Source organism: Nanorana parkeri, unplaced genomic scaffold (genome assembly GCF_000935625.1).
Source record: "Nanorana parkeri isolate BGI_ZX_2015 unplaced genomic scaffold, ASM93562v1 scaffold24, whole genome shotgun sequence".
Classification (NCBI taxonomy): Eukaryota; Metazoa; Chordata; class Amphibia; order Anura; family Dicroglossidae; genus Nanorana; species Nanorana parkeri.
Window position 1 is genome coordinate 1,683,951 of NW_017306292.1, and position 14,532 is coordinate 1,698,482.

Consider the following 14,532-nt stretch of genomic DNA (forward strand, 5'->3'; position numbering starts at 1 on the left):
CCCCCCCCCACCCCCCCACCCAAATTTAGCAGCATGCTGAAAATACCTTTAGTTGACCATATTCTTACACCATGCCCCTACATAATGCAACTTTTAAAATGATGCTTGAATTGGGTATTCTCATAGTAAATATTGCTGGGTATGGCCACCCTTGTCATATAATTAATGTTAAGGGTCCCATTGCAATGGTAGTCACTAGAAAAAGGCCTGCTATACATTGGTGGTCAGTGAGAGAAAAGCACCATATATTGGTATAAGTGGGAGTAGGGGCTTTTATATTGATGGTCAGTTGGAGAAAAGCCCACTAACATTGGTAGTCAGTGGGAGAAGGGCCCCATATATTTGTATAAGTGGGAGAAGTGGCCTCTATATTGGTGGTCAGTTGGATAAAGGCCCACTAACACTGGTAGTCAGTGGGAGAAGAGCCCCATATGTTGTTATAGGTGGGAGAAGTGCCCCCTTATATTGGTGCTCAGTTGGATAAAGACCCACTAACATAGCTAGTCAGTGGGAAATGGCTCCATTCATTGATATGAGTGGTAGAAAGACTGTGTATGCTGGTATAATTAGGAGGAGGACAGACTTATATTGGTGTCAGGCTGAGATGGGCCCTCTAACATTGATGGTCAGTGGGATAAGGGCCCACTTTTATAGGTGTCAGTGTTAGAAGGGCCTGCTAACATTAGTGTTGATTGGCTACTTACAGTCCCTCTAACAGGAGATGATGTGCATTCTTTTGGTAATGCTTCTTAGTTATGTTGGGGCCAAACTATGTGGTCACACCACTCTTGAAATAAAGGCAGAAGCTGGCCAGGATCTTTTTATTTACTAAAAGTACCCTGATCAGCATGTGGCATCAAAGGTCCTGGGGCCCAGCCAAAGGGAGCCCTTTTTTGTAATAGGCCCAGATCTGCTGCTGCAATACAGCCTGGATTAAGATGGGTCACTCCTGTGCTGTCTCCTGCTGTAAGCATGCTCACATGTCTATTATACAAAATTAGCACCACCGTAATTGGCACAGGGTGCTATCCCTCCTGTTACCATTGTGAATACTGTTGTCCAAAGGGTTACAGAGGGCTAAAATCAAGACAGATTCCGGTACGTACATGTCTTACTTACCTTTTGCATGTACTTTACATGCAAATATATATTTTGTTATTTTTTGGTGGTAACAAAAGTATTGTTAAATGGTGTTTTATCTGCGCTTTAGCTTTCAATGCATACTGTTGGTGCCCATAGTCCAGCTTGACCATAATAGTTACAAAAAGTAGGTTTGAAAATGAATTGTATTGAACGAAACACCAATATTTGACCACTGCAGGCCTCCAGAATATCAGCACAGATATGAATATTTATATGAGATTATGTTCAGTTAGCACAACAAGAATTGTTCTAGCTTCTTAAATAACATTATTTCTACTTTCACATGCTGCTCATATAGGATGAGAATGAATGTACAATCTGTCTTCATGAAATCAGCAGGTGCAGTATCAGCTATACTGATCACTTTGTGGTTTCACTTACTGCTTTGTGGTTTCCCATACTGTTAAATGTGAATAACTGTTCATATCTCCTGCTAGTATTATTTGTCTTCAGACTAATATCACTCATGTATACACAAGAGCTCAAAATACAATTTAAATAACCATATGTATCATTTTTTATCTCAAATATCTATGCACATGGGGCTGATGTATAACAGTACTGGATCTTACATTGGACTTTCAGTACAGACCTCTTCTCTCTGTACTTATGAAGTGTCAGCATGTGGGATGGTCCAGGGCATTGAAGTGCATATATGAAATTTGAAGCAACATTCTCTTAAATGCTATAACTGCACTGCACTGTCACAGAACCTGATCCCCTTCCTGCTAACCATCCTGTTATCCTGTGTTCCCTTTTTTATCACAATGGGCATAAATGATACCCTTGTTTCGACATATAGTAACAATTATTTCATGCCATTGTGTATTCCTTTATAAATAACATATTTTTACATACAACTAGCATAAGCACCTGAATTTGTCTTCAGATTGAAAAGGAAGAGCAGCGCTAGGAGTCAATCAGGCTTTGCTGCATGCACATGCACTGACAGGTAAGATGCTGACAGTAGGAGAGAGAAGAGTGAGAGGAGATGATGACTTATCAGTGCATTGCGGATCCTTAATTGTCTAATCAGCAGGCACTGTTGACACAGATGTATTCCTTAACTGTTAGAGATAACGTGACATCACCCTTCTGACTGTACTGTCTGGCAGGGATGTATATTAGGGATGCACCGATACCGATACTAGTGCCGATGCCGAGTATTTGGGCAAGTACTCGCCCAAATGCTCTGATGAATAGCCCGATACTTGAACTTCTGGTATCAGGAAGCCGGACAGGGAGTCATTACACATTATATTAAACAAAAGACACTGCGCTATCTCTAATATTATAAAACTCTAAGTGCATATACTTAGTGACAATTATACAAAATGTTCACTCCAACTTATATACAGTCCATATGAAATTATTCCCAAAACTGATATGATCAAAAATGAATGTGATGAAATCCTTGTGTTCACTTTCTTTACATCAGTGAGTCAAATAATCATTGCATATAAAGTTCCACAATCACTCGTGACTTCTGTGCTTCAATTCCTCGTCAATTAATCACCAGTGATCCACCTCCAGGTGCACAAACACTAGCGCACTCACCAGATCATTCTGACCACCCAGTGGTCTTCAAACGCTCTGCAAACTTCCCTGGCGTCCGATGTCTCCCTCACCACCGAATCACCAACAGCTGAAAATGATGAGTCCGCCTGATGTCTCTCCCAAATCTCTCTTATCCGCTCACAATAAAACACCAAGATGGCACATAGTGTAAAACTGCTAGAGTAGTCTTTACATGCTGCCTGGCTTCCTTAATGGTGTCAGTATTGGTGAGTACCAAAAAAAAATATCAGTACTCGTACTCGATACCGAAAAAACGGTATCGGTGAATCCCTAGTGTGAATGTTACAAAAGTGCACAAAAATTCTCAGTTGGCATGTGTGTTTCAACTGTGTATTGACTGGTTTTCAGCTTTAGAGTATTAACCCAAGTACAATAATGAAATACATTGTAGCTTACCAGCCTCTTCAGCCAGCCTTTTTCAGGCTTTCTTTCCTTTACTTTCACCGGGTAATCCTGCAAGTAACACACTTCCTGTCCCAGGATGACAACACTCACTGCACTGTTCTACAGAGGAACAGCATTGTCACCCTAGTACAGAATGTGTGTTAGGACAACAGACCATCTTCCCCTCTCCTTATCCCTATAACATAAGGAGGAGGTGTTCTGTATTTCATCTCAGACAGGGCTCGTGAGAATGTCTGGAATTTTACTGCAGCATTGAGAGGCCACTACAGGGAGTTAGAAGCTTATCGGATTTCTGGCAGGATTGACAGGTTTTGTTTTGCAGTTATCAAACAGATATAGCAAAACACTTTTAATGTTTTCAGTATGGTTAGAAGATCAAAAGGGAGCAAATAAGAGAAGTTGATTGTTAGGATTGGTGAATACTCCGCTGCACAGCATACCGTCTTGAACAAGGTACATACAGAAAGACATGAGTGACATAAGAAGAAATGACAAGTGAGCATATCACAGGACGCCTGCTAGAAAGAGACAGAAAGGAGGAAGAGTACACGGAGTGAAAAGATGCAGTACCTCTGAGACACGTTACTTTAACAGGATCCAGAGGACGTCTTTCAGGACCAGTGTCTCCTGACTGCACTGACCTTTTCCTTTTCCCAAGGCCACATGAATATTTAAGCTCATCTGTTGAGAACACAAATCGGATGAGGTATCGCAGGAGCCGCCTTCCATCTTTCTTGGAGGAGTTCACGGCCTCATCCCATTGTTTACTAGTGATGTATACCGGGTAGTTGTTCAGAAGCTGTTTGCTGCCCTGTAGAAGTGACAGAAATAGCAGATGGGTGACATTAGAAAAGCAATAAAAGAGGTTTCTTACTTTACCGAAACATGATATTAGTATTAGTATTCTCATTGTAGATTTATACACTCACTGGCCACTTTATTAGGTACACCTGTTTGTTAACACAAATATCTAATCAGCCAATCACATAGCAGCAACTCAATGCATTTAGGCTTGCAGACATGATCAAGACGGCTGCTGACGTTCAAACTGACCATCAGAATGGTGAAAGAAAGGTGATTTAAGTGACTTTGGAACTCTGGCTTAAGGTGCCCATACACCTGCCAATTATCGTACGATAAACGCACGTGATCCCGCGATCGTACGATAATCGGCAGGTGTATGGGCAGCATGCGAACGCTTCTACTGTAAGGTCTCACGACTTTCGTCTTCCGAGCACGCTGGAAAACCTGCCAAAAATCGTATGATTTTCGGCGGGTTGGTGGCGTGCTCGGAAAACGAATGCCGCACGGGCCGGTGTGCGCCAGCGCACACTGCCAGCTCAGCACTGCAATCATTGGAAGCCCTCCCCTCAGCGGGGAGGGCTTGCGATGATCGCAAGTACGATCTACCTGTCCAAGATGGGCAGATCGTACGAAATTTTAATGACCTTACAACCATCGCACAACAAAAGTCGTGCGATGGTTGTAAGGTGTATGGGCAGCTTAACAGAGAGTGGTCTGAAAAAGAGAAAATATCAAGTGAGCGGCAGTTCTCTGGACGAAAATGCCTTGTTGATGCCGGAGGTCAGAGGAGAATGGGCAGACTGGTTCAAGCTGATAGAAAGGCAACAGTAACTCAAACAACTACTTGTTACAACTGAGATATGCAGAAGAGCATCTCTGAACGCACAACATGTTGAACCTTGAAGCAGACAGGCTACAGCAGCAGAAGACCACGCCGGATGCCACTTCTGTCAGCTAAGAGTGTAAATTTCTGCTGCGACATTCATATGGTTGGGTCCGAATTTGGTGTAAACAACATGAAAGCATGGATCCATTCTGCCTTGTATCAATGGTTCAGGCTGGTGGTGTAATGGTGTGGGGGAAATTTTCTTGGCACACTTTGAGCCCCTTAGTACCAACTGAGCATTGTTAGAATGCCATAGCCAACCTGAGTATTGTTGCTGGCCATGTCTATCCCTTTATGACCACAGGGTACCCATCTTCTGATTATCTAAATCCAATGCAGCACCTTCAGGATGTGGTGGAGCAGGTGATTCGGATCATGAATGTGCAGCTGACAAATCTGCAGCAACTGTGTGATGCTATCATGTCAATATGGACCTAACTTTCTAAAGAAATAAGAATGAAGGCAATTCTGAAGACGGGTCCAGCCCGGTACTAGCAAGTTGTACCTAAAAAGTGGCCAGTGAGTTTATAGCGCCAAGTTTGCTAGGGTGGATTTACACCATCAACCGCATGGGAGAGAAAGTGCAGATACACCAATGCAGGATTGACACCACATGCCGTTTTGAGGACTAAAATTGCAAGACTTGGGGGCTGATATATAAATCTGTCTACCATCCTATAGCTGTGCTAATGCTGTTTGCACAGCACTACCTCCCCTGGATGGCACTGAGGAGTATAGGAATTTCCTATACTCCTCAGTGCCATCTAATTGGCCAACATAGCCATAAATCAGCCCGGCCCAGTTGTCTGTTGTTAAACTACTGATTCCCACACAGGACAGCTCTAAATTTCTTGACACAATCAACAGGTTTTGTTTTTTTTTTTTTACAAACAGATATACCAAAATACTTTCAGTGGTTTATTTACCAGAACAAAAGGCAGCAAATAATAGAAGTTTATTATTAAGGTTTACATACACTTTAATGTGTATGGGTAGGTTACAGCATAGAAGGCGCAGCCAGGTCCACACACAACTCCTCATAGCTAGAAAATGTTAATATAATATACCAGGAAACATCTAATCTCTGTACATTTACTGTAAATGTGTCTTTTACCTTATTTGACAATTATTTGACAATCCATTATAACCCCCACAGATCTGGCAGTAGAGGTTTCAAGATTTCAGAGAGCAAATGGACAATTTGTCCTAAACAAGACACCTGCACAGGCTCACATCCTTCCCCCTTCTTCTCACATGTGAACCTGAGGTAATTACACCTAATGGCATATGGGTGAAATAGTAGACTCTGTGTAGCTAGGTGAATGTAGGTCCTGAAGTGGGCTGAGGCGCATGGGCTAAGAAACCGCTTGGGGTTCACCATAGCACCTCGCAAGGTTGTGGTCCTGCAAGGTCATGGTTAAACAGACGGACAACAGGGATCGTTGAAAAACAGGCAAAGATCTTTAACAGGTATCTGAAAGTGGCACAAGGGTTATAGGAACAGCAGTAATCATATATACCCGGAGCGGAGACCGGGTGACACCCCGCCGTGCCGTCATCACGCATGCGCGTGACATCATCGTGGCCGACCGGTCATCTCATTGACGGCTGCCCGTGGCCATCTTCATGATGGACGCCGGCAGAGAGAGGAGGGGATGTTCACCCGGCGGGATGAGATATGCCGCCGGGTCCCCTCCTCTCTCCTAACACTGTCGGGCTCTCGGTCCATGACCGAGTGCCCGACTTTTTAGAGGGGGTGACACCAAAATGACTGTCAGTCCTTTTGGTGTCACCCCTCTAATGGTGTCATCCAGGTGCGGGCCGCACCCTTCGCACCACCCTTGTGACGCCACTGCCGGTTGGGTACAGCCTGATACTTAAGGATCTTAGACTTGACAAAGGGTTACTGGCAGGTCTCTCTGCCTGATAATACTAAAGGGGAAACATTTATTTGTAACTCCAGAGGGCTTCCTTCAGTACAGGGTAATGCCCTTGGGCTTACAAAATGCTCAGTGTGCAGAGTGCAATAATTCTAGGGCCATTATTCATGGTTAACTCTAAATGTATAACTGCAAAAGCTTTTGGTTACAGACATTTTTCAAGTTTCACAGGCGCACACTATTCTGAGGCCTTACATGTTAGGTAACTACGGTATATACTAAATACAACCTTATCTTCTATATGTTACCAAAACTGCCACCATTATAATTAGGGATGCACCGATACCGGTTTTTCGCCGATACCTAGTACCGATACTGGAAGTCCCTTTAAGGAAGCCGTGCAGCTTCCTGATTAGCCGGGCTGTGTGTGATGACTCGCCGCCAGGCTTCCCGATTAGCCGGGAAGTCGTCTCCATGCTCCCTGTCAGCATGGAGCCGGCTTTCTGGCCAATCAGGAAGCTGAGCGGCGAGTCATTACAGGAAGCTGAGCCGCCTCCATGCTCCCTGGCTCTCTGGTGACGAGGGAGCATGAAGCCGGCTTCCTGGCCAATTAGGAAGCCAGCAGTGTGTAATGACTCGCTGCCCGGCTTCCTGATACCGGTATTAGGATAGGCATCGGGAGCAAGTACACGCCTAAATACTTGGTATCGGCACCAATACAGATACTAGTATTGGTGCACCCCTAATTATAATTATATAATTTTGGGGGGTTTAAGTAATCTTCCAGCCTAAAATGTGCATTTTACCATGTGTGCCAAAAAAACTTTCTTTTTTTAACTGAAATTTTGGGTTTGTAAAACAGTTACACTAATATCATGTGAGATTTAAAAAAAAATGCAATTGCTCCATTTTTATCGTAGAGGTTCTCTGCTTTAAAAACATATATATCTTGTGGGGGTTTAAGTAATCTCCAGGCCTAAAATGTGAATTTTACCATCTGTGAAAAAAATACATTATATATATCTCTCTATACATATATAGAGAGAGAGATATATATATATATATACATATATAGATAAATGATATTCCATTTACTTTGCTGCATTCTTTTTTGAAGGGTAGGGGAGGGGAAGAAATGGCAGTTCAAATAGACTCTCTCTATGTGTAAAGTGGCGTTACATGCTGCCAGTTCAAAGTCATGTGATGAACTGCCTTTAGCTTTGACTACAGAACACATTCACCGTAGCATTGTTTCGATAAGCTTATACAATGTCACAACATTTATTTCTGTTCATAGTTGCTTTAATTTTTCAGCAAGATCTTGTAGTGATGATGGGAGAGTCGCACCACTGCGTACAGTCTTCTCCAGCACATCCCAAAGATTCTGAATGGGGTTAAGGTCTGGACTCTGTGATGACCAATCCATGTATGTAAATGATGTCTAATTCTCCCTGAACCATTCTTTCACAATTTGAGCCCGATGAATCCTGGCATTGTCATCTTGGAATATGCCCAATGTGCCATCAGGGAAGAAAAAAACCCATTGATGGAAAAACCTGGTCATTCAGTATATTCAGGTAGGTAGCTGACCTCATTTTTTGGGGGACATAACATTGCTGAATCTAGACCTGACCAACTGTAGCAACCCCGGATCATAACACTTATCCAGTGGAAGGCTTTTACCTATGTGCTTAGCTAAATCCAGGTGGTGACTTTTTTTTTTGTGGCCAGGCAGTGTCAAATTCAGTTTAGAGGGATGGGGTGAAGATTTAGGGAATGTCAGGAGACCGTTTACATGAAAGGGGGAGTGTGATTCCACTATGGCAGTAGGCAGAGGGGCTGTCATAACTGAAGTGTCTGGTTGTAGTAGCCCTGTACGTGGGAAGGTACAATGTATATGTGTGCCTTGAGCTAGTCATCAGTTAAATGGCCATGTGCGCATATGCAAATTATATACAAAAACATAAAATTGCAAGAAAGACTGCTTTCCTCAAATGTCAAAATAAGAAGTAACGTGCTACACATAATTTTATTATGGTGGAAATGTTTTATTTATACAGCCATCTGCTAATAATAATAATAAGGGTGTGCCTGGAACAGCATTACTGGATAAATAACCCTCATTTCTCCTCTGTGCATAGCAAAGAATGCTGAATTGAAGCAGGAAAGGGTTAACTGAGGAAAAGCTTGCAAGGGGATGTATTAATTAATTAGAGGGTAAGATGCTGGAAATGTTGCTTACTAATGACATTCTGGTAATGATTTTCCTGTGAATGTGTAAATGGTATATCACCAGAGTGACAAATGTAAATATGAAGTAAATGACATGAAGTATACGGAGTTCACACGGAGTCTCGTCTTCATATGGAGAAAGAGAACCACAGGATAAAAATGACATTTCCATAGAGTTCAAGTGTTCCATAGACAGAGCTCTACAAAAACAATGTAAGATGGATGAATGAGACCATATTGGGCAAATATCATGAAAAATTCACCAAGCTTCTCAGTGCTGCACATTCTTATATGAGGAGTTATAGGATGACATACTAAGGGTGATGAACAAAAGCCAGGATACATAAATCAGTAAGACACACTTGTATGTGTGAATGTAGGATCGGGATCCCTGAATCTATCTATCTGATCACACTGATGTTCACACAGTACTCTCCTTGTTTGCTGCCAGCCTATAAATTACACTAAAGGAATATGCACATCAGCAATGTAATTAAAACAGAACTCCTACCATAAATAATAGGATACAAATCAATAGCCCATTCAAAGATGAAATAACAAAATCATATTCTGCCGCAATATTCACCTTCAATTCATAGATTTCCCCCACGGTACTTCTTTCTACCTCAGTCTGATGGCCAACATTATTCAGCGCACTTCCTCTAAGCCTAGGTTATTCTGGCCCCGCCGCAGCCTGTGATTGGGCAGTGAAAGGAGATGCAGCACAGTGATTAGCTCATCTCTCTGCCACTCTGCTTTCTCTTCATATCAGCATGCTGCTTGTCAACATAGAACTGATTGGCTTCTTGTGCTGCTTTGTTCTTTCACATTCTAAGCTCTGCTGTACAGGGACTGCAAGAGGCTGGGACTAAGTCAAACTCAGATACTTAAAATGCTTCAATTTAGAAAACACATTAAATTATATGCTAATGATTACAGAGCTGCCTTAAAGAACACACCCAGACCATTTTGTTTTATTAAAATGTGCTATAGAGTAACAAGTTATTGCTGATTAGGGGTATGGTAACTGCAGGAACACTGTACTTTATTATTTATACAGTAGTTTGATTCATGCCAGGAAGTACAACGAGAGCAGAGGCTCTCATACGTCGAAGGCCCCACCCTTCCTCTCCCCTTGCCAGTCACAGAACATTTCGGATTCTGTAAACCATTCACAAAAAAAAAAAATGTTCTGTTAAAGAGAAAGGGGAGAGGAGGGGTGGAGAAACAACCCTGCCGCTTCCATATATGAGAGTTCACAAAGCTGCAGCGGGCCGTCTCTGTATACTTCCCGACATGAATGAAACTGTAAATGATAAAGTATAGAGTTCATACAATCAGCATTAACTTGTCATTACTAGACAACAGCCGGGATTTTTTTTGTTTTGGTTTGTATTTCTCATCATTTTGTTTTTTGGGATTCGGGTCCTAAAGTCAATTCAGTTTGGTATTCGGATTTGTCTGAATCCGAAATTTTCGGATAAATGAAACAATATTTACGAATGAAAATTCGGTGCAGAAAAGTGACATTGAATGTTTACTTTTGACAGTCCACAGAAACAATTAAAAAAATGGCATGCGGTCTCCCCTCAATTCATACTAGTCCCTTTAGTTAATGGAAACGCCATAAAACGCACAGCAGAAGCATTTTGCCCATTTTCGTGTACGTTTTTGCGCATTTATACACGTGCTCGTCAATTGACCGCAATGTTTCTTGAGCTGGCAGTCAAAACGCACATCATCATGTGCGTGCGTTTTCGCGTGTAAAAATGTGCCAACCGTACACAAATGTGCAAAAACTGTACGCTGAACCCACGTGTAGTGTACAAACGTGCAAAAAAAACAATGCCGCCTTGGTGTGAACGGGTGTGTGTGTGACCCCAATGCCAAAAAAACAAACAAAAAAAATCCCCCTTAAAATTCCTTAGCAGACCCTTGATCTGAGCAGCACACAACCCTGGCCCGGTGTTTGTGAGGGTCTGTGGGCAGGGGGGCTTATAGGAATCTGGGTGCTCATTTGCTTGAATTCCTCCCGTTTGTTTACATTCTGTGACAGCTCTCTGTCCCCTAATGGAATGTAAACAAATGGTTGGAACAAGTCCCATGATGTGACGACTCGCCCTGCCCCTTGGTTGACATTTGGGAGCAGAGCTGTCATTTTGTGATCTGTGTTCATCGGGATCAAATGTGTTGGGAATTTTTTGTTTTAAGCAAGTTTGTGGCCATCGTCCATCGTTATTGATGAGGATCTACATCGCTGGACGACGTGATTGATCTTTGGATTACTACTTTATTTATCATTTTTTATTTATTATTTTTTCCTAGCAAGAACAACAACATAAATGCATTCAGAATGAGATTCTGAAAGAATTTAGGATGTTTCCGAAAATGTTATAAAAAATTTGGGATACATTCCGATTCCTTATATCTTATATATGGAAATTAAGATGCATCCGAATATGCTGATATTCGTCCAAATTTCTATTCGGAACGAAATGAATTGCACATGTATTACTGAGTACATCTTAATAAAATAACCTTTGCATGGAGTTCTTCTTTAATGTGTTTTTTTTTTTTTTTTTATATCTGCTTAGATTTCAGCTTTAAACGAGATCTATGGGGTAACCTTTTTATCCGATAGTTCTCTTTAGGGTCACAGGAGGACATATACTAACCTCCTCCCATCACCCAAAGCTCAGTATATAGCGGCGTATTGCTCGCTTCATACTGAGAGCGCTGCAGCCGAGACGGATCCCGACAATATTGTAGAGATCCACCCAGCTGCGTGAGTGACAGCGGGCTTTGCCTATCTAGACACCAGTGCCGGCCCCCTCCCCTTTCCGTTCCTCCAGGATCGGAAAGGGGAGGGTAGGGGGGAATTCCTGCATGGAGATGATCAGAAAGTGAACGAGCGACGGTATGCGTTTGCTCACTTCCTGATCTATAGACCCAATGTGTGACAGTTTCAATGTCACAGGTCGGCTCAAACTATGAGGATAAGTGTAAATCACTCACCTCATAATTCTCCTTTAAGAATGCATTATAATTAAAAAAAGAAGTGGCTACCTCCCTAAGCAATGAAACACACATGCACCAAGCTAAAAGGCCAGTCTAAAAACCCCACATGCTATGCTGTCATAGCTAAAAAAGCAACATATATATTTATATATATATACTGTCCCTGATTTACTAAAAGGACATACATGAGAGCAGGGAGAAATTGCTATGAACATAACTGGCATGTCTGCTATATGAGTTCACATGAAATCATTGACTCAATGTATAGAAGAAAGAAGGTCACAATCCACTAATATTTTTAGGATGAGAAGTCAGCAATGGCAGCTAGATTCTGCTACTGCATGGAAGGATCATTATGCAGCCTCCTTGTCCATTATCTACTACACCCCAGCAAGGAGGAGCACTGACAGCTGCTGCTGCTGCTGAACCTGGTAGTGGATGTGCTTGGTAGAGGACCTACCTGAATGAAAGACAGCCATGAAGAGGTAACAATGCACCAATGTCTACTGCAATATAAAGATTATCCATCTCTGATAAAACAGATCACTGCTGGATAGGATCTCACGGCATTTCTTCAACACTGCAACTCTCTACAGTACTTAAGACATTCAACCAAAAAAACAAGCTTGCTCTTACGCTGACAATAAAACATGCACTGAAATGAACAAGTAATTGCTCATTCTAAAGGCTGACACTTTTAAATTACATTTGCATTTTCCATAACAAGACCCAACGAGGTATAATGAACACCTTTGAGAAAGCAGTTATTTATAATTTGCACTTTAGCAAGTAGGAGCCAAAGTGTCAATGATCCAGTGACTGAGAACATCATTTAAATATAACCCGTAACCTCCTGATTCCTCTATTAACGTGTCAGGAGGCCAGGACGTGCCTGATGAAAGAGTTGTCTTTCTGATGGCTGACAAGTGCACAATACACAGATGATGTTTTATCATCTGCTCCCTAAATTACCATTAAGTGGTATGAATGCTGCATTCATTTTACAGTAGGAGAAAAAAATATATATAACTTTAAAAAAAACTGTAGCATTTCACTGAAAGCCTGATGTAAATGCAAAGTATATTAATTCAACTTTGCAGCATTAAGTAAATGTCATGGTGTCAAGCTGCAATCCTTCTCATGTCCCAACACTCATAATTTACATGAGATGTGAAACTCCAGGGCCAACTAGAAGCATTGGGACTAATTACTTGAATTTGTACGACCCACATACCATTTATAGCAATGATCAGTCAAGAACACCTAGCTGCCACTGCATACTTTCCAGGAGGTCTCAACTCTTCTTTGGTCATTTAATTAAATTAGCACCTTGCTATCATCGTATACTCCACGGGTAATTAAAAAAACACAATGTTGAAGTGGTAGAATGCTCGTGGATCTCCAATGTGACACAAAGTGGGTTCTTATTATCATTGAAAAGGTCAATGTTTCCTAGCACATCTGATATCAGTTATTTCATTTTATTCTTATACGTTTAGTGGGGCAGAATCATTCATCTGTATTTTATATAGTACACAACCTATCCTCAATGCTCTTTTCTAGGGATGTTAACCCAGTTTGCATAAGTTTGCCAAGCCTGCTCAAAACTGTGACTGCAAAAACTCCCTCCCACCCCGCAGCTATGCTTCACAAAGGGAATGCGCCTGCCACCACTGATTGACCCTGGAGGGAAGGGGGGGGGTTAGTCATTCATAGTTTTGAGCAGGGTTGAGCGTACTCAGGCAAACTGGGTTCACACCAAGACCAGGCTCATCACTACTCTTTACCCCTGAAGGAGCATAAAATTCAATGTCCCTCCCACAGTCATATACTTTATCAGACATAGTAAATTCTAGGCAGATACAAAAAAGACACAAATGAATGCAGCTCTGTAATCATTGATAGATACTTACGAGGGGAGGCCAATAAGTTCTTACCCTCACCATGATCTAGATGTGCTAGCGATCTGACATTTTGCAGGTTTATAGGTGGATATCTTAGTAATATGCATGCATGTCGTGGTGAATTATAGTTAGAGCCAAGAGATATGGAGTAGGTGTCCTGCCGGACAAAGTTGAATACCGACCCGTGATTAGGTTTCTCCATCTTCAAGGGAAATCTGCCCAAATAATCCATGAAGAGATGTCAGCTGTGCATGGAGAGGATTGCCCATCATATGAGATTGTCAAACGATGGAAGAGAGAATTCAAGTGTGGGCGCACAAATATACAGGATGACCCAATGGAAGGTCGTCCGTCAACTGCCACAGAACCAAGTGTGGTGGCGAAAGTTGAGCTCGGTATTCAACTTTGTCCGGCATGACACCTACTCCATTTCTCTTGGCTCTATCTATAATTCACCACAACCTACAAAAACAAAAATTGACATGCATATTACTAAGATATCGACCTATAAACCTGCAAAATTCCAGATCCCTAGATCTAGAACATACCCTCACGATGATCTAGATCATTGTGAGGGTAAGAACTTATTGACCTCCCCTCGTAAATTTATTTCTTCAATGCAAGCAGTGTAAGTACCTGAATCGGACCTGGTATCAGCCTTTTTGCAGTCCCTGTACAGCAG

At 42.0% G+C, this 14,532-nt stretch overlaps 1 protein-coding gene across 1 annotated transcript in view; it reads right to left on the reverse strand.

The window, feature by feature from the left end:
• Nucleotides 1-14,532, reverse strand: part of BEND4 (BEN domain containing 4) — a 73,991-nt gene that overhangs the window by 3,852 nt on the left and 55,607 nt on the right. The window contains exon 4 of the mRNA XM_018564650.1: nucleotides 3,697-3,937. Within this exon, the coding sequence (XP_018420152.1) occupies nucleotides 3,697-3,937 (241 nt within the window). The remainder of the gene's footprint in view (nucleotides 1-3,696; nucleotides 3,938-14,532) is intronic.